Source organism: Eubalaena glacialis, chromosome 3 (genome assembly GCF_028564815.1).
Source record: "Eubalaena glacialis isolate mEubGla1 chromosome 3, mEubGla1.1.hap2.+ XY, whole genome shotgun sequence".
Taxonomy (NCBI): Eukaryota; Metazoa; Chordata; class Mammalia; order Artiodactyla; family Balaenidae; genus Eubalaena; species Eubalaena glacialis.
In genome coordinates this window covers 149,233,930-149,254,402 of record NC_083718.1, presented here as the reverse complement: position 1 = coordinate 149,254,402, position 20,473 = coordinate 149,233,930, and the positions used below count along the sequence as shown (strand labels likewise).

Below are 20,473 nucleotides of genomic sequence, written 5' to 3'. Positions count from 1 at the left end.
TGCCAATGCAGGGAACACGAGTTCGATCCCTGGTCCCAGAAGATCCCACATGCCATGGAGCAACTAAGCCCGTGTGCCACAACTACTGAAGCCCGTGCGCTCTAAGCCCTGGGTGCTGCAACTACTGAGCCCTCATGCTGCAACTACTGAAGCCCGCGTGTCTAGAGCCCATGCTCCGCAACAAGAGAAGCCACTGCAATGAGAAGCCCGTGCACCGCAACGAAGAGTAGCTCCTGCTCACCGCAACTAGAAGAAAGCCCACGTGTAGCAACAAAGACCCAACACATATAAAAAAAAAGAAGTCACCAGTTGAAATGTCACTAAGGGGGATCCAGATTCAAGAGGAGGGGATTAGACCCAACCTGGGGTCTAGGGAGGAGTAGTAAAGAATTGGCAGCCACCTTTGACCGACCACAAGGTTGCAGAGTCCTGTGGATCTTAAAAGCCCAAGTATTCTCATGTCCCCAGGTGCAGCCACTTCTCCAGTGGGCTCCAAACTTGAACATTCATCCTCCTTGACATCTCTCTTTAAGTGTTTCATAGGATCTCAAAAATTTTTGATTCCACCCCTACTTATTTCTCCCCTGGTCTCTCCCAACTCAGTAACCATCACCACCATCTACCAGCCATTTGTCCAAAGTCTGGGTCCTCCCCACGACCTCCTGTTCTCTCTCACACATGGAAGACTTCAGCACATTGTGCTGGCTCCACCTCCCAAATACTCCTGGGTCCATCATCTCTCTTCGGACTGCAGTGGCCCACGGAGGAGTCTCGCTGCTTCTCTCTCACCCTGCAATCCGCCCCCACACAACCGCAGAGTGATCTTTTTTATTTTTAAAAGATATTTTATTTATTTATTTATTTATTTATTTATTTATATTACTAATTCTATTTATTTTTTGGCTGCGTTGGGTCTTCGTTGCCGTGCGCGGGCTTTCTCTAGTTGCAGCAAGCGGGGGGTTACTCTTCGTTGCGGTCCGTGGGCTTCGCATTGCTGTGGCTTCTCTTGTCGCAGAGCACGGGCTCCAGGGGCGCAGGCTCAGAAGTTGTGGCGCAAGGGCTTAGTTGCTCCGTGGCATGTGGGATCTTCCTGGACCAGGGCTTGAGCCCATGTCCCCTGCATTGGCAGGTGGATTCTTAACCACTGCGCCACCAGGGAAGTCCCCAGCAGAGTGATCTTAAAATGCAGGTCAGATCACTCTCTCCCCACTCATAGACTTCAATTTTTCCCATCACACCTCGAGTAAAATCCAAACTCCACTGAGACCTTAGGCCTTGGGTGACATAGGACTCTTCCCTATGACGTAGGACTGTTCCCGGTCTCTTCCCTTCTCCCTGACACTGCCCTGTTCCTCTGGCAGCCAAGCTTGTTCCCGTTCCTCCTCGTGCTCTTTGCACCCTCTGCTCCCCTGCCTGGGACGCTGTGCCCCCAGAACCTTGCCCAATCGCTCCTGCTTGTCATTCATTCAGATCTTGGCCACGAGTCTCCTTGATTACTCAACCTAAATTAGTTCCTTCAGGTCCACCACCTTCTCTCTCTATCACATATGCTGTTTTTCTTCTTTCTAAAAAATTCTTTTAAATTGAAGTATAGTTAATTTACAACGTTGTGTTACTTTCAAGTGTACAGCAGTGATTGTTATACATATATATATATTCTTTTTCAGATTCTTTTCCGTTATAAATTATTACAAGATATTGAATTTTGTTCCCTGTGCTATACAGTAGGACCTTGTTGTTTATTTTATATATAGTAGTGTGTATATGTTAATCCCAAACTCCTAGTTTATCCCCACCCCCTCCCCCATCCCTGTTGGGTAACCGTAGGTTTGTTTTCTATGTCTGTGAGTCTATTTTTGTTTTGTAAATAAGTTCATTTGTATCATTTTTTTTTTTTTAGATTCTACATATAAGTGACATCATATGATATTTGTCCTTCTCTGTCTGACTTACTTCACTTAGTATGATAATCTCTAGGTCCATCCGTGTTGCTGCAAATGACATTCTTTTTTTCCTTTTTATGGCTAACATTCCATTGTATATATGTACCATATCTTCTTTTTTTAAAATTAATTTTTATTGGGGTACAGTTACTTCACAATGTTTTGTTGGAAAAATATGGAACGCTTCACGAATTTGCATGTCATCCTCGCGCAGGGGCCATGCTAATCTTCTCTGTATCATTCCAATTTTAGTATATGTATTGCTGAAGCGAGCACAGTACCACATCTTTTTTATCCATTCCTCTGTCGATGGACATTTAGGTTGCTTCCATGTCTTGGCTACTGTGAATAGTGCCTACTGTTTTTCTTCTTATAGCACTTTTCACTCTAAAACAATCTTGTTCCTTTGTTTATTGTCTATTCATGAGTGGAGAGTCTGGGTCTTTAAAAAGGTTGATGTTGATCCCCGGCCAGAATTAGCCTCTTTCTAACCTTGTCCACTCCTGTTTGGTCTTGGTTTTATTCCTTACCAGGACCCTCCTGTCCTCTGACCCTGCCAGCCCTCACATTTGCAGCCAGAGGGCTGTCACCCAAGCCACAAGTAGCCTGGCCCCCTCGCTGTCCCCCCTACTGCCTGGCTGTCCGTCCTGTGCCACTCCCTGTCCCCTCTGCCTCCCCCTTACAGAGCTGGGCCTCACACTGCCTGCCGTGCCCCAGCTAGAGGCTGTCTCTTCCCTGCCACCCAATCACTCCTGCCCTAAACACGTCCGCACCCCTCACCTCCGCAGAGGCCTTCAGCAACCACAGGGCCCCGTTTGGATGCAGCAGGAGTTGCCACTGTTGTGCTTGTAGTTAGGGGAAACCATGAGGCCATTTTTGCATAAACAACCATTAAGCTAGAGCCACGCCAGCACACATATAGCTTAGAACAAAGTGATGGCAACAGAAAAACTTAAATGCAGCCTGACAGTGTGAATCATGTTCATTTTCATCTGCTTGGTTTTATGTTTAAAAGTTACAACCTTTCAGGTGGCCATCCATGACCAGGTGTGTCTTCATTCAAGCCCTTTGGCCAAAAGTTGAACAGAGCAGACAAATGTGGGACTCCATGGGAGACAGCTCCCAGGTTCAATTTAACTCATGTCTACTGAGCACCCACAATGTTCTGGATCTGTGCAAACGCAAAATATGTCTATTCCTGCCCCAGTGAGCTCTTTCCTTGTGCCTGGAATGCCTTGTTCCCTGTGAACCCAAGCTGGTTTCTTGCGATCACTGCCTTCTATTCCAAGAAGCCGTTTCCTTAGTGAGGCGTCTTGAGCCTTTCAGGGGCCAGGGAGATGAGAAGTTGCTGAGTCTGGCTAGACTGTGAGTGATCATCCGTGGGAGGCCTCCTTGGAGTACCACAGACTCCAGCCTGTTTAACATCTTGATCCATGGATGAAATGAAGCCCTGGTGGTAGACAGTTGGCGTGTTTACCTGGAAGTGTCTGCCCTGGAACTGGGTAGAAAGGCCTGTCTGCTCAAGCTTGGCGTGGGCTCTGCCAGGGCCGCCTGGCCAGTCACGGCGGGGATCTCTTACCCCAGGGACCAGTGCAGGCCCTTCCTGATTTCCTGTGTCCTTCAACAATGCCTTGGCTTTTTTTAAAAAAATTGAAGTATAGTTGATTTACAATGTTGTGTTAGTTCCAGGTGTATAGCAAAGTGACTCAGTGATATATATATATATATAGATAGATAGATATATATATAGATATATATATATATATCTATGTATTCTTGTGTGTGTATATATATATATATATGTATTCTTTTAGATTCTTTTCCATTATAGGTTATCACAAGATATTGAATATAGTTCCCTGTGCTATATAGTAGGTCCTTGTTGTTTATCTATTTTATATATAGTAGTGTGTATCTGTTCATCCCAAATTCCTAAGTTATCCCTCCCTCCCCCACCCTTTCCCCTTTGGTAACCATAAGTTTGTTTTCTATGTCTGTGAGTCTATTTATGTATTGTATGGAATCTAAAAGAATGATATAAATGCTTCAGCTTTTTTTTCTTTTTTTAAAGATTTATTTTTATTTATTTAGGCTGCACTGGGTCTTAGCTGCAGCATGCGGGATCTTCGTTGCAGCATGCAGGACCTTTTAGTTGCAGCACGCGGGCTTCTTAGTTGCGGCACGTGGGCTTCTTAGTTGCGGCATGCAACTCTTAGTTGTGGCATGCATGCGGGATCTAGTTCCCCAACCAGGGATTGAACCCGGGCCCCCTCCATTGGGAGCGCGGAGACTTACCCACTGGACCACCAGGGAAGTCCCAATGCCTTGGCTTTTTAACAACATGGAGAGCTGACACTTTTCAAGCATTTTCTACAGGTCAGATCCTGGTCTAAGCACTTTGTATATAATCTCATTGAATACTCACTATGATATTATTATTCCCATGTTACAGATGTGGGAAGTGAGGTTCAGAGTGGCTTAAGTAAGTGACTAAGTTTATCCAGGGAGACAGAGGCGGTGCCAGGATTCCAATGCAGGCTGTGTCCCGCTTGCCAGCCCCCTATGCCTTCCTGTTTTTCTTTGTTCTCTGTCTGCCCTGCTCATCACCTCTTCAACAAGCCTTTCTTGTGGGCTCAGATTCCTCTGAGACAGTTTAGGGCACATGGGGGTGGGAGTGGGACTAGGGCAGGAATGATAAGGCCATCTTGCAGCCAGAGAGCTTGAGGCCGAGGAAGGCCCTGGAACATGGTGAGTGCCCAGCAGAGAACCACTGGCGCATCTGCTCAGCTCAGCAGCCCCTGCCAGGGAGCAGGGAGGGCCCAGCTCTGGGTCCCAGCCTTCCACCTGGCGACTCGGGGCCTTGGAAGCAGCCCCTCGAGGGTTGGTGTCCCCTTGCTGGGCCTCCTGAGGCCCACTCTTCCTGCGGAGTAAGGAAATGCGTTCTGTGGGTGAAGTCACACCCACTCTCGCCACTCTGCTCTGCTTAGGAATGCTTTCTTGAACACTTTGGAGGAAAGAAGTTGGTGTGTTGTATGAGGGGAGGGGAGCTGGGCGAGAGGACGGGAGAACTGGTGACCAGTGACCGGCTGGGGTCTTGGGGGAGTGTGGGGACCAAGCAGGGGACTGAGCGCATAGGTGCTGCCTGAGGGGTTGGGGCAGGGGCCCCACCTGCTGGGGAGGGCAGACACCATCCCTCAGTGGAGGGGACTGCAGAGACTGGAGCAGCGACTGGGGCCTCCAGGGGGCCACGGGGCTGCCAGCTTCCTGGGGCAGGAAGTCCCAGCTGTGGCCAGAATCCCAAAGGGCTGAGAGCAGCTCCAGCCTGAGGAATGTGGGCAGTCGGGGAGTTTGGGAGGGGGCCCCTTTCCTGCCTCCCTCACTTCTCTCTCTGGGGTGTGTGTGTGTGTGTGTGTGTGTGTGTGTGTGTCCTCTCTTCCACTTGCTCTGTTCCCTACCAGCGTCTATTCTTTGACCTCATGGTTTTTCTATTCCCTTTCTCTCTTTCCCTTCTTTCCCTCTTTCTCTCTCTGTAACCCCTCTCTCCTCCCCGCTCCCCTCTTCTCTTTCTCTCTCCCTCTCCCCCGTGCTCTCCTGGAGGGGACAAGTGGTCCCTGTAACTGTTTCCAGCTCCAAGGTAAATGGACTTGCTTGCAGGATGGCCGGACCTGGCCCATCGCCTGGCCACCCGTTGCCATGGTGACTCAGATGTGGTGTCAGGCAGCAGCCTTGGCTGTCTGGCAGGCAGGGCATGAAGGGCTCTGATGAAGAGAGAGGCTGGCCCTATTCTTCACAGATCCTGAAGGGCTCACCCCACTGCCAGGGGCTCCCATGGCAGGGGGTTGCCCGTGAATGTGGGTTCCATGCTGGATACTATCAGAGGGGCCTGCCTGAGGTGTCACATAGTGGGGGCCAGTCACACTTGGGGTCAGACTGCCTGTGTGCAGACCCCTCCTGCCCCTTTCTGGGGTCTGCTGGAGGTAGGGGGTGGGAGGTAGCAAACAGCTCCAAGGAAGGAAGCTGCGGGGAGGCAGCTGTCAGTGGTGGAGGGGCAGGGGTAGCTGGACATGCCTGCATCTGAGAGGGGCCTGTCTAGCTGTCCATGAGGTTTCCTCCCACTCCCCAAAGTTAAGGATTTAGAAAGTACAGTTTTCAGCTGACAGACAGCTTGCAGTTTCTGCACTGGTGGTGGCACCTCACTCCCTCATAGGCTGCTGGCCTTGAGCATCCAGTAGGACAAGTGCCTGGCCCCTGGACTGTGCTGGGAGGAGGTCCTGTTACCACCACTGTTTCCTGCAGAGGATGTGAGGGTCGATGGGGAGGAGAGCTTCCCTGAGAGCCCTGCCTGGCATGTGTGGGTAAGGAAGGGCCTGTGCCTGGCACTAATGCCTGGGATGCAGCAATAACTATCCTGCCTGTCAGACAAGAGAGAGGTATTTACAGCAAAGTGCCCAAGCAGACTCAGCCCTTGAGTTAAACAGACTTGGTTTCAAGTCCCAACTCTGCCCTTTACTGGCTGTGTGATTGTGTGTGTGTGTGTGTGTATGTGTGTGTGCGCACACACGCATGCACCATACCCTTTCTGAGCCTCTGTTTTCCCATCTGTAAAATGGGAATAATAACAACATTTGACTATTAGGGCTGTGTGAGGATTGAAAGAGAAAAGGCACAGAAAATGCTTAGCACCACACCTGGCACATATTAAATAATTAAACAAGGGAGCACGGTTGTTTTCATTCTCACCTGCATACCCACCCTTTCAATTTTATAAACGAGGAAGCTGGGGCCAGAGAGATTTAAAAACTTGCTCACGTCCCATCGGTCATAGTTCTGCAACACTCTGTGGGGGCAGTGCCCAAACAATGCAGAGAAGCAGAACTGAGAATGAGGCTACTTTGAATCCCAGTCCCACACAGCCAGTCCCTGCAGGTTCCGCCTCGTTTTCAGGCCCCTGCTGCGCCCACTCTGTGTAGCAGTGTCTCCCACCCCTGTCTTGCTCTGTGCGGGCGGGGATCCACTCGGGCTGTCCTGTCCCTGTGGGCAGGCCCTTCGCAGACTCAAGAAGTGCTGGAATAAAAGGAGGGCTGAGCCACTGTGGTTTACAAGGCACGTTCCATACATTTCCTCCCATCTCCACATTCTGGTTTCCAGGAGTGAGAAGGCTCCTGGGGGAAAGACAAGTCTGGTCCTGCCCAACTGCTTCGTCGTCTCCAGCCTCCCTCACATCTGGCAGCACTTCACAGTTAGTCGGGTGCCCTCAGTTTTGGGATCTCCTTTAACCCTCGCTAGTCTTGGATGGAGATGGGGTGGGGATTGTCCTCAACTTCTCAATTACTTACTCAAGGTCTGCCCCACTTCAGGCCCTTTCACTTAAGACCTTGGACAGACGGCACCCACTGCCTCAGTTTCCCCGTCCATACCAGCAGGCAGTTGTATTCAATCTCTTAGCCCTTTTCAGTCTTGTGGTGATGAGGCAAGAGCTACCCTGTAGATAGAGGCAGGAGGCCTGCACTTAAGCCCCGGCTCTGTGGTTTAGAGCTGGGGGACCTTGGACTTGGGACCTCTTTGGGTCCCCTGTGTACCTTGCCAACGATAACACCTCAAATGTTTCCTGTGGATCAGATGAGATAGGAGTGGTTAAGCATTCAGGAAATGCCCTCCCTGCCCTCTCTGGCCCCTGGCTGGCTCTTCAGTGGGGCAGGAGGAATTCTCCAGATGACCCAGCTGAGGGTAGGTATCAGATTTCAGACAAGCTATTTTTACCCTCGGGGAGTTGACAGAGGCAGGTGATGTTCAGGCTCTCTGTTCTAGAATGGGGTGAAGGGGGGAAAAAAGAGGGAGAAAAAGGACTTCTCTGGTGGTCCAGTGGTTGACTCTGTGCATCCACTGCAGGGGGCACGGGTTCGATCCCTGGTTGGGGAACTAAGGTCCCACACGCCTTGCGGCGTGGCCAAAAAAAGAAAAAAAAAAATAGAATGGGGTGAGGGGGCAGGGCCTCTAGTGGAGAACTTCTCCTGACCTCATGGCCTGTATTCTCCCTGCCTACATAGGGTGACATCAGTGGGAATTGGAGACCCTCTGAACAAACTCATTCATTTGGTCCACAGTGAGCCAGGCTCCACGCTGGGCCCGGTGGACACCAGGTGTAGAGAGAGAGGGCTCCTACCTGGTGGATCTTCGCATCCGATGTCCACCAAATACTCCCACAATTAAATGAATGTTGTCACAGTGGAGAGCATTTAGAGCAGAGGTCCACGGGGCCAGGAGCATGAGGATGGGGGGAGAGAGAATGGAGCTGAGGGATGAGAAGGCCTTACGGAGGTGGAGAGGAGAGGGAAGAGTGCTCCAGGCAGAGGGGATGCCGTGAGAAGAGTCCAGAAGTGGACAGTGGCCTGATGGGTATGAGGAACTGAGAGATGGCCAGTGTGGCTGGCAGTAAGGGTGTGATCAAGACTGGAGGTGTGGCCGGCGATCTGCCCGGGGGCCTCGTGGGTCTTGTCAAGGAAGTCCTCCCATAAGCTAAACACTTTCATGGTTGAAAAGAGTCTTAGAGACTCTCTAGTTAAATGCTCCATTTGACAGATGAGGAAACTGAGGCACAGAAAGGTAAAATAACTCATCCAACGTCTCCTGGGGGTGATGAGCTGATACAAATTCCATTTATATTCAGTTTTATAGGAAGGCACTGAACTGGAAATGCCTCATGAAGCTCTACCTCCAAAGGAGGCAGGCTTAGCTCAGAATTTCAATTATGCCCCCAACTCCACTTCCCTTCTTTGACAGATTTAGGGTCAGGGGCAAGATGAGAAGGTTGGAGACCCTCCCAACCCCCTCTGTCCACACTGGGAGAGCAGAAGAGCTGGCTGTCAGAAGGGGAGTGCCCACCGCCTGAGCAGCCTACCCCAGGCTGTGGGCTCTGGGTGGGGACTCAGGGCACTGGCCTCTGTTCTCTCCTCCGTCACTGACCGGCTGTATGACGTGGGGTAGTTTGCGTCCCCTCTCTGAGTTTCGGATGGAAGAATTTCTTCCATCTTCTCCATCTCCAAGGCCTATGGAAGTGCTATAGAGATATAAATGTGGGCTTTGGCTGGTAGGTCTGAGATTGTTTGTTTGTTTTTTTTTTTTTTGGGTCATGCTGCGTGGCTTGCAGAATCTCAGTTCCCTGACCAGGGATTGAACCTGGGTGACGGCAGTGAAAGCCCAGAATCCTAACCACTAGGCCACCAGGGAACTGCCCTGGGATTGTCTTAAACTCTGTCACTTCTCAGGTGTTCAGAAGCAATGCACTGGCTCTCAGCCTTGGTTTCCTCATCAGTAAAATGGGTAGAATAACAGTGCGTTGTAGAATAGATATGAGAATTACTGAAATAATACATATGGAAGCTCCTAGCATAGAACTTGGTACATAGTAGGTGTTCAATAAGTGTTAACCAAATGAATGGCATATAGGAGGTGCTTAGTAAAAAATAATGGTTTAATTCTCTACCTTCCTCACCCCCAAATCTTGAAAAATGTCAAGTGCCAACACACCCTGTAGCTAGAAGTAAAATGAGGATGTGTGCATAGGGCACTGGAGACCATTATTTATCTTCTAGAATGAGGGTATGATCTGATATGTATGACTATCAAAAGCCTATGGAACAGGCCACCGACGTCCTCCCAGTCCTCAAGCTGGCGTCACAGACGAGTGCATCCTCTTTTTACCCGAGAGTTTGGTTCTCACTACTGTCCTTTTTTTTTTTTTTTTTATTATTTATTTTTTTGGCTGTGTTGGGTCTTTGTTGCTTCGCACGGGCTTTCTCTAGTTGCGGCGAGTGGGGGCTACTCTTCGTTGCGGTGCGCGGGCTTCTCATTGCAGTGGCTTCTCTTGTTGCGGAGCACAAGCTCTAGGCGCGCGGGCTTCAGTAGTTGCGGCCTGTGGGCTCAGTAGTTGTGGCTCGTGGGCTCTAGAGGGCAGGCTCAGTAGTTGTGGTGCACGGGCTTAGTTGCTCCGTGGCATGTGGGATCTTCCCGGACCAGGGCTTGAACCCGTGTCCCCTGCGTTAGCAGGCAGATTCTTAACCACTGCACCACCAGGGAAGTCCCTCACTACTGTCCTTTATAGCCTTGTCTACCGGCAATCTCAAGGCCAAATGCAGTTCTCTTTGTGCACCTGGATTCCTAACATAATCGCTCCTCCCTTATTTTGTTCCTTAGCTCTGTTTGCATTATGGACCCCTGTGTGTGTGCAGTCTGTGTGCATGTGCAGGCTGCCTCAGAGCCTTTTTTGGGAAGAAGACAGGGAATAGACTTGAAGGGGTGTTTAGGAGGTTGACAGATGCTCCTGCCTTGCTGGTGGGGAAACCACTGGGAGGCGGCTGGTCGCTCTGAGAGCCTGGAGCCACCTCTGTGGGGACAGGGCACCAGCTTAGGCAGCTCCCTCACACTGCAGGAGTGCCTGGTTTTCATGAGGCCTGGCTGGCGGTGGGCCAAGGCACTTCTCCCTGCTGCCTGCCGGCCTTCCAGTTCCCACCCCCCGGGGAGAGGCCAGGCGGGAGAGTGGGGGGAGGGACAGGGCCGTGCGGGGTCTTGCACCCTGCACTTGAATCCCTGCTCCACTATTGCTGGCTTTTTGAGTTCTCACAGAACCTCTCAAACCGGCTACTGGTCTTGCCTCCTCATGGGGTTGCCATGAGGTTCTGGTGAACTCATACATGAGAAGGTACTACGTAGACAGTCTGGTTTGAGCTCTGTTTAGGTGTCTCCCAGCTATATTTCTGTAGGAAGCCCAAACTCAGTTTATAATGCTAACCTAAGTGCTCAATAAATGTTAGCCACATGGCAGGCGTGTGCTAGGAGCTTTGAACACTTGATCTTGTTTAATTTCATCCCCATGATGACCCTGGATGTAGGTATTATAATCCCATTTTTACAGTTGAGGGAACTGTAGGTAGTCCACAGAGGCAGGCTGAGCAGCCTGCCTGAAGTCACACAAGTTAGTTGTGGAACCGGACTTGAGTCCAGGCCAGGCTGATACCCAAGGGCAGCCCCGTGTCATGGTGGGTGAGCTGAGCGGTCACCCAGGCCAGCTCCTCCCCTCCAGGGTAGGTGGGCCTCCTCTGCTCTAGGCCTGTTCTTTGAGATGATTCTTTTTTGTTTTTGGGTGCTTTGGGTCTTTGTTGCTGTGTGCGGGCCTTCTCTAGTTGTAGTGAATGGGGCCTACTCTTTGTTGTGGTGTGCGAGCTTCTCATTGCGGTGGCTTCTCTTTTTGTGGAGCAGAGGCTCTAGGCGTGCGGGCTTCAGTAGTTGCAGCACGCGGGCTCAGTAGTTGTGGCACGCAGGCCCTAGAGCGTGCGGGCTTCAGTAGTTGCGGTGTGTGGGCTCAATAGTTGTGGCTCTCAGGCTGTAGAGCGCAGGCTCGGTAGTTGTGGTGCACGGGCTTAGTTGCTCCGCAGCATGTGGGATCTTCCCGGCCCAGGGCTCGAACCTGTGCCCCCTGCATTGGCAGGCAGACTCTTAGCCACTGAGCCACCAGGGAAGTCCTTCAAGATGGTTCTTGAAGGCACTAAGATGTCTCTGCTGGCTGGTCTCTACATTTTCGCACTAATCATTGGAGGCCACGCCCTTCTCCAGGGGTCTTCCTTGGTTTCTGGGGACTCCTTGGCCCCTCCCTCTGTCTGCACCCAAACAGGTACCTAGTACTTTCCCCACCTGCTTCCCTTTGCCCCGGCCACTCCCGTGCCTGGAGTCCCTGCTGTTCCTGCTTCCCCTTCCTGCTGTTCTGCAGTCCTCCCTGTACCTCAGATGGTCCTCGTCATCAAGTCTCAGCTCCTAGGCCGCCCTTGTCATCACCCTTCTCCTCTCCCATAGGCGTTTATTTGGCACCTGCTCTGTGCCAGGCCTGACTCCATCCCTGTCCTGTGGGAATGCCTGTCTGCTGGGGCAGGTGGCTCTGAAACAGTGACTGCACAGCTCGGTCAGTGCCGTATGGAGACAGTAAGGCTGTGGGGGCCAGGGAGGCCCTAACTCTCCCTGGGGAAAAGGCGGGGGGAGGTGCTGAAGAGGGAGGAGGAGGAAGCAGTCACTTGGCAGGTAGCGCAGGTGAAGGGATCCTAGGCAGAGGCAGTGCCCTTGTGGCAGAGGAACGGAGGTGGGGTGAGAGTGTGCTCTGAGGAACCGAGCGTGGTCTGGAGCTGGGAGAGCAGCTGCGGGGACAGTGGCAGGAGCTACAGAGTAGGGCCTCGATCCTGAGAGCGGTAGGAAGCCATCGAGGAGTCTTGAGCAGGGGACATGCCTGCTCAGGCTTGCTCTTCAGAAAAGTCTGTGTGGTCCTAAGGCACAGAACGAAGTCCCAGTTGCAAGGACTGGGTCCAGCCTCCCTGCAAGGCAGGACGCTGTAGGTTGTGGTTGTCTAGTTGGTGGCTTTGGGTTTTGGAAAGATCCTTCCGGTGTTGCATAGAGGCCTGGAAGGAGGTGGAGAGCTACTGGAGGCCTGTGGACTGGCTGTGGAAATAACCCAGTGAGTGAGCAGTGTGGGGGCCTGAGCACATCAGGGCAGTGGGGCTAGACTGAGAGTTTAAGGAGGTTGGGTCACTGAGACTTGGCTACTTGGGGGAGGGAGGAAATCCAGATTAAGTCTGTAGTGTGGGCCTGTTGTCAAATTGCCCAGAAGGAGCCCTGGCCGAGGGGGCTTTACCAGGACCAGCCTTTCCCTCTGTGTGCCTCAGTTTCCCCAGGTGTGAAGGGATTGAGCAAAGTGGCCTTTCTTGCTCTGACCCAGCAGTTCTGTCACACGACTCTGGCTGAGGAGAAGGGACACAGAGACCACAGTGTAGCCAGCTGGGGCCTAGTCTGGGATTATCAAATCTGGCCGGGTCTGTTACGGCTGGAAGCCAGCGCCTGGCATGGCTACCGTCTGAGAGCGCATGTCCCTGGCCCTTAGATGCCCTCCCCACCTTCGTGCAGGCTCTGTCCTCCCTGTCAGCTGTCTTGGCTCAGCCTGCCTGGCCGCCCCAGGCCCTAACTCTGACCAGGGCCTCTGCTCTCCCCGTGACTGGCCCTGAGAGGAATGGCTCGGCTCTGGAGCCTTATTGGCAAAACGCTGCCTGGGCCACACACGCCCCTGCCTCCCGGGCTGGATGCCTGCCCACCATGGGATTAGAAAGAGGCCTGGCCTTGCCTGCCCTGACGTGGCAGACTGCCTTGGAGCCCAAGGAAGGAGTTGGAGTCTGAGAGGCTGTGCTTTGCCTCCCTGCCCATGCTCCAGCCCAGGGGCTCTGCACTCCTCTCTTTGAGGGAAGTGGGAGCACAGCACAGTGGGGCTTGTTCCTTAGCTTGCCTCGGGGGGAGTGGGGTGGGAGCTCAGCCCTGCTCGGAGTACAGTATTTCCTGCCTGACAGGTAACCGGGCTCCTTAGCTTCCTTATTGGAAAGCTAAGCTGGCCATGCCAGAGCCCTGCAGGATTAGATCCCAGAATCCTGGAATCAAGGGTGGGATATCTTGGGGACTGGCAGTCTCCCCCTGCCCCTGCCTGGTGAGTGACAGATGAGGTTCAGGAGGGGAGGGGCTTGCTCAGGATCACATAGCACCTGAGGGGCAGGGCTAGGATTTGAACTCAAGTCTGCCTCTAGACATTCCTTTACAAACCTTTGATGAGGTCCTACTGTGTGCCAGGTACTTCTTTTTTTAAAATTTAATTCATTTATTGATTGATTTTTGGCTGCGCTGGGTGTTCGCTGCTGCGCACGGGCTTTCTCTAGTTGTGGCGAGCAAGGGCTACACTTTGTTGCGGTGCCTGGGCTTCTTATTGCTGTGGTTTCTCTTGTTGCGGAGCACGGGCTCTAGGCGCGCGGGCTTCAGTAGTTGCAGCACGTGGGCTCAGTAGTTGTGGCTCACGGGCTCTAGAGCGCGGGCTCAGTATTTGTGGCGCACGGGCTTAGTTGCTCTGTGGCATGTGGGATCTTCCCAGACCAGGGATCGAACCTATGTCCCTTGCATTGGCAGGCGGATTCTTAACCACTGCGCCGCCAGGGAAGTCCCTGTGCCAGGTACTTCTAAGCATGAGCACTAGAGTAGGAGCTTCGCAAAGGATTGGCCCAATTTCTCTTATATGCTCAGTGTTTGGGGGAGGGTCCAATACAGAGGAGGTGCTCGGTGAATGAATGAGTGAATGAATGAATGAACAAATGGGTAAGGCAAAGATCCTGCCTCCAGGCATGTAGACTCCAATGGATGGGACTTTTGTTTTGCACAACAGGAAATAGGAGGCTGGTAGGAGTGGGTATTGGCTAGGTGGGAAGCAGAGAGGATTGGAATTCAGATGTCCTGACTGCTGGTCTAGGGCTTTTTCCATCCTTACTTTCCTCATCTGTAAAATGGGATAAATGGTTTTCACCCTCTGCCTGCCTCGTGAGGATCCAGTGAGGCAGTAGATGAGAATAGGCTTATAAAGCAGGGACATTGTGCTGGGGGGCCTTCCCTGTGTGCACATACAGAACTGCCCAGAAACTCCACATGCTCTGCTTTTCTTCTGCCCCCTTACCCTCTGCATTTTGCCTCCCCCATTGCCCTAGCTTTCTCCAGGGCTTCTTTCTGGAATGTTCTGCCCAGAACCTCTAGCCATGGGAGGGGTGGGGAAGAGTGGGTGAACGGAGTCTGCCTGCCTCCTTCCTCTACCGTCTCCCACACCCAGAAAGCCAGCCACCCGCATCCACATCCAAGCAGGCCCCCAATGCACACCAGGCCGGAAATGCCTTGGCAGTGGTTACCATGGTGACGGGTCCTGATGCTTGGACTGCAGCGGCCTGGGAGCTGCCTGCAACAGCCTGGCAGCCTGGTACCCGCAGGCCCCCACCCAGGCTGCGAGCTCCTGGTGCAACTGCCCTCCTCTCTCTCCTTTTGGTCCCTAGCACTGAGCCTGGTACCCAGGGACTCTTGGGAATGAGCTGCCTGTCTGGGAACCCACAAGCTGTTCTGGGTCAGACTGGCTTGGTTCAAATCCCAGTTCTACCTCTTAGGGGGTCAGTGACCTAAACAAGTTAACTCCGTGTGTTTTGAATTTACTGAATTAGCTACGGGATCCTTGTGAAGGGAGTTATCCAAAGGGTATAGACTGCCAGAATGAGACCCATCCTTGCCCCGAGACGTCACTGCCCCCATCCTGCAGCAGTGGCAGGGTCAACATCGGGTCATAGCACTCTTTGCTGCTGAATCCGCATCCAGGGCCCTAGATTCCTCATCTCGGGCCCCAGGAGGTCCTGCAGGCAGTGTAGTGTGGTGGGTAGGACCTAAGACTCTGTGGGTCACAGCTGGGCTTGGCACTTACTTGGGCTTCAGTTTCCTCATCTATTTTTTTTTTTAATTGAATTTGTTACAATATTGCTTCTGTTTTATGCTTTGGTTTTTTGGCCACGAGGCCCCCCCGGACCAGGGATTGAACCTGCACCCCCTGCATTGGAAGGCAAAGTCTTAACCACTGGACCGCCAGGGAAGTCCCAGTTTCCTCATCTTTGAAATGAGGATAATAATGTACCTCTTTCAGAGATTTGTTGTATGGATAAAATTTGAATTAGTACTTGTAAAGTGCTTAGACGAGTATCTGATACTTAATAAGCACTTTATAAACGTTAGCGGTGACTTATCATCACCACAGTTGGCATTGGCCATGAAAATTGGAACCCCTATGCCTGTCCCTCCTGTCATTTTTCTCACGCAGGCAGGTTTCCCCACCTCTGTTCACAGTGTGATGAGAGAAAGCAAGCGAGAGAGATAGGATGGCAGTTTGGCTCCCCTTCCTCATCCCACCCCATCCAGGGGACTGCTAGGCACGCCCCACCTCTGCTGCCTGGCGAGTGAGACAAGCTGGGCCCTGGGCAGAAACTCCTCCTCTAACTCATGAGTTTGAGGACTTTCTCTGCTGGTTCTCCAGCTGGCAGCTGGCAGCTCTTCCAGCCCCGGTCTGGATCGGCCAGCTGGTCAGTGACCGCCCAGAGCCCTCCCGGTCAGTAGAGCTGATGACGGATGAGCACCCAGCAGAGATGCTGCTACTGACGTCATCTGAAGTATGAGGAGCCCAAGGAAGGGGCTCTTATAGGATGAAATAGGAGCAAATCCCCAGGCTTGACTGCTGTAGGGCTCACTAGGCCTCCCTGAAGCGTGAGGGGGAATCTTTCCAGAATGATGGAGAATCTGAGGCAAAACTTGAATAAGCTGACCCACCAGCTGAATTAATTCTCTGCTCTATCCCTCTCTCCCAGCCCCCTCCTTCGGGTCCAAGGTTATGTTAACACGGAATTGTTGGCCAAAAGGAAGCTGGGCATAAGGGCATCCAGAGAGCCCCTGGGGGTCTGAGACCCTTGGCTGGAAGGCTGTGGCCAGTCTTGGAGTTGGGGTCTTATGGTGGGTGGCCCTGGGGTCTCTGGGACTGGCAGATCTGGGAGACCCTGCTGTGAGCTGACCGCCTCGTCTGTTCCCCAGGGCCTGGCCTCCGTGTTCTCCAACCGTGCATCCCGGAAGTCGGCCTCACACACTGAGAACAACATGGCAGAGGGCGAGGGCTACCAGAACCCCACGGAGGTGCAGATGAGCCAGCTGGTGCTGCCCTGCCACACCAACCAGCGCGGCGAGCTGAGCGTCGGGCAGCTGCTCAAGTGGATTGACACCACCGCCTGCCTGTCCGGTGAGGCCGCGCCCGGCACAGCTGCCCTCCCAGCCCCGGCACCACACACCCAGAGGAGGGACCCCAGTTTTCAGAGACGGTTGCCGTCCCCAGGTGCCACCCTCCTCCCTCATCCCAGCCTTTGCTCAGGCTGCTCCACCTGCCTGCGATGCCCTCTTCAAGTTCTCCATGCTCTGTTCGGGCCCAGCCTCTTGCCCGGAGGCCCCCAGAGCTCTGAGTACTATAACCTAAGGTCCCTGCTCTGACACAGCGCGGCCTTCAATGTGGCTGCTCCGGGACTGGCTGTGAGCAAAGCCTGTGGCATTGAGTAGAGTTGAGTGGAGCTGGATTGAGCTCATTTCGTTGCCTTGGGTGCCCCAGTATTCTCCAGCCCACAGGGAGTTCACAGTCTGATGGGGGGCCAGACAGGAGACTGACTGCCCCCCGGCACTGTCTGATGGGAGCTGGGAAAGGGAGGTGGAAGCAGGGCTCTGGGAGAACAGACCAGAGGCTCTGCCCCAGCCCTGGGGGCAGAGAAGGGATTCTAGAAGGACTAAGGCCTGGGAGCACAGTCCTCAGAGAAAGAATGACTCAGGCAAGGAGACAGAGGTGGGTGAGGTTGACTGGACAGGGGTAAGGGCACTCTAGGAGGTCAGGAAGTAGAATAGCATAGCGTGATCATTCATTCATTCGACAGGTGCTTGACAGCTTCTTATTGAGTATCTCCTGCGTGCCAGGCGCTGCTCCAGGACTGGGGCACAGCAGTGAACAAGACAGGCAAAAATCCTTGCCCTCAAGTGACATGCAGTCTAGCAGGAGGGAGAGGCACTAGACAGACAAAACCCAGATATGTAAGACAGGGTCAGGGTGTCGTAATCATGGTGAGGAAAGTAAAGAAGGGTGGGAGCACGGGCGAGGAGGCAGGCCTTAGCTAGGCGTTTGATCAGAGGCCTGGGTCACGGGGAGGCTGCTAACGCGTGCTTTCTTCTCCTGACGCCAGCGGAGAGGCATGCTGGCTGCCCCTGCGTCACAGCCTCCATGGACGATATCTATTTTGAGCACACCATTAGGTAAGTGGCCCCTCCCGCCCTTCCTTCTGGTCTCCCCACCACGAGCCCGGAGCCCTTCCCCCATCTACTGCCTGCTCAGCCTGTGTGCTGCCTGGAACCTGCCTCAGCTGACTGAGGGCCTCTGCAGATGCAGAGGGGGCAGACTTCAGTGAGCAGTGACCCGTCTGCAAGGTCTCTGGGACAGCGGTGGGCTAGAAGCTGCCCTGTGGCTGGCAGCTCCCTCAGCCAGGCTTGGAGTTGGGTGCTGCTGAGCAGTATCATGGGGTGCTGTGTGACTTTGGGGAAGGCAGTCTCTTTCTCTGGTCCTCAGTTTTCTTATCTTCAAAATGGAAGGGGTTAGACTTGATCAATGAATGCCTTTTTGAGCTTGGACATTCTCTGTGGGTCATTGGTCATCAGACTGTAGGGAGGTCCTTAGATAAGGTGCCTTGGCAGAGCCTGACCCAGAAGTTTGGACCATTCAGCCTCTGCTCATGTACCCCCAGGGATGAGGAACTCATTACCTCCTGGTTTTTTGGGTTTTCGGGTTTTTTTTTTTTTTTTTTTTAACTGTCTGTTAAAACTGGTTAGAAGACTCTTCATTACACTGTGCTGAGCTTTGTCTCTGCACAGCTTTGCTGGGACCCAAGGACCATGCTGAGCCCTCTGCCCAGGACAGGCTGCAGGGCTGCATACAGTGCTTTGGCCTCCAGGTCTGCTCTTAAACTATCAATGCCTAGGACATCAAGTGCCAAGGACTTATTCAGGACTTCCTGGTGCCCCACGAGTTGTGGTTAAGGAAGAAGTTTGGCTAGTCTCTGTATTCACTTATTTAGTCATTCATCACTGCTTGTGGACCAGGGCCCATGCTGGGTTTGGGGTCCACAAAGTCAACTGGAACATAGTCCCTGTGCCCCAGGAGCTCCCAGACTGCAGGGATGCAGATATAGAAACATAATTTCAATTCAAAGCAGTGAATTCCAGGCTAATAATGATCTCTGCATATGGGTGCTTTGTAATACTTTTTCTAGATATCTTTTATTTTAGAATAGTTTTTGATTTACAAAAACACTGTAGATAGTACAGAGTTCCCATATACCCCACACCGAGATTCCCTATTATTAACATCTTACATTCGTATGGTACCTCTGTCACAATGAGCCAATATTGATGCGTTATTTGTAATGTCTTTTTAATTAACTTAAGTCCTCAGAACAGCCCTATGAGGTCGTGGCTATTAGTACCCTCATTTTACAGGTGAGGAAACGGAGGCCCAGAGAAGTGAAGTAACTTGCTTAGAGTCATACAGCTGGTGGAGAACCCAGGATATACTACGAGCCAGACAGTATGGCCCCAGAGCCCTTGTTCTTAACAAACAGGCCTCATTGCCTATATGTCTGGGTGTGGGTATAGTGAGTGGCACAGAGGGTAGTCAAGGGTGGCTTCCTGGAGGAGGTGTTTGAGCTGGCTCCAGTACTGTGTGTAGTGACAATTTGTAGGCCAGTGGAGCCGTGTCCGGGCCAGCTCTGGGTCTCTGTTGCCAACACGGGATCTGGCACTTGGAGGAGCAAGGGATAGAGAAGGCTGGGGTGGGGTGTGTACATGTTGGATGGGCATGCTGCGGGACCCAGTGGAGTAGAGGTGAGTCTGGGCAGAGGAGGGTGTGGGTGGGAGGAAAAGCTGGAGAGGATCCTGGGAAGGTGGGCAAGCTGGGGAGGGGCCTGGAGCATGACTGGTGGCCAGGAAAGGCCTGGCCATACCTGAGGAAAGCTGGGGAAGGTTTTTTTGTTTGTTTTTGCTTTTGCCATTTAAAAATATCTCAAAGGACTTCCCTTGTGGCGCAGTGGTTAAGAATGCACCTGCCAATGCAGGGGACACGGGTTTGAGCCATGGTCCGGGAAAATCCCACATGCCACGGAGCAACTAAGCCCATGTGCCACAACTACTGAGCCTGCGCTCTAGAACCTGCATGCCACAACTACTGAAGCCTGCACGCCTAGAGCCTGTGCTCCGCAACAAGAGGAGCCACTTCAATGAGAAGCCTGCGCGCCACAACCAAGAGTAACCCCTATTCACCGCAACTAGAGAAAGCCCACACGCCACAACGAAGACCCAACGTAGCCAAAAAATAATAAATAAATTAATTAAATTAAATTAAATTCTAAAAAAAAAAATTAAAATATCTCAAAATGTATCTCTAATGGATAATAACTTTTAAAAACATAATTTCAATACCACTACCACACCCAAAGAAAATGAACAATTTCTCACTAACATCAAATATCCAGTCAGCATTCAGTTGCCCACAATGTCTCATGAATTTGTTTTTATTTTGTTTTGCTTTACAGTTATTTTTGTTGCTCAAGTCAGGATGCAAATCAGGTTGCAAGGTCTCTTAAGTCTTTTTTTTTTTTTGTCCATGCCTTGCGGGATCTTAGTTCCCTGACCAGGGATCGAACCCAGGCCCCGGCAGTGAAAGTGCCGAGTCCTAACCACTGGACCACCAGGGACTTCCCTCTTAAGTCTTTTTTTAACCTGTAGGTCCTACATCTCCCCGCAACACCCTCTCCATCTACCCCCCCTCCCTCTCTATCTGTTTTCCCTTGAAGTTTGTTTGTTTGTTTTTTTAAATAAATAGATTTATTTATTTATTTTTGGCTGTGTTGGCTCTTCGTTGCTGTGCATGGGCTTTCTCTAGTTGCGGCGAGCGGGGGCTACTCTTCGTTGCAGTGCACAGGCTTCTCATTGCGGTGGCTTCCCTTTGTTGCTGAGCACGGGCTCTAGGTGTGTGGGCTTCAGTAGTTGTGGTTCATGGGCTCTAGAGCACAGGCTCAGTAGTTGTGGCGCAC

The 20,473-nt window shown here is 52.2% G+C and overlaps 1 protein-coding gene and 2 non-coding genes across 3 annotated transcripts in view; 1 reads left to right on the top strand and 2 right to left on the bottom strand.

Annotated features, from left to right (window-relative positions):
- Nucleotides 1-20,473, top strand: part of ACOT11 (acyl-CoA thioesterase 11) — a 51,067-nt gene that overhangs the window by 13,625 nt on the left and 16,969 nt on the right. Inside the window, 2 exon segments of the mRNA XM_061186546.1 lie at nt 16,395-16,596; nt 17,576-17,645. Of these exon segments, the coding sequence (XP_061042529.1) occupies nt 16,395-16,596; nt 17,576-17,645 (272 nt within the window).
- LOC133089355 (U6 spliceosomal RNA) lies at nt 2,113-2,219 on the bottom strand. The gene has a single exon (XR_009700717.1). It is a non-coding gene; the product is annotated as a U6 spliceosomal RNA (small nuclear RNA).
- Nucleotides 20,063-20,134, bottom strand: TRNAE-UUC (transfer RNA glutamic acid (anticodon UUC)). The gene has a single exon. It is a non-coding gene; the product is annotated as a tRNA-Glu (tRNA).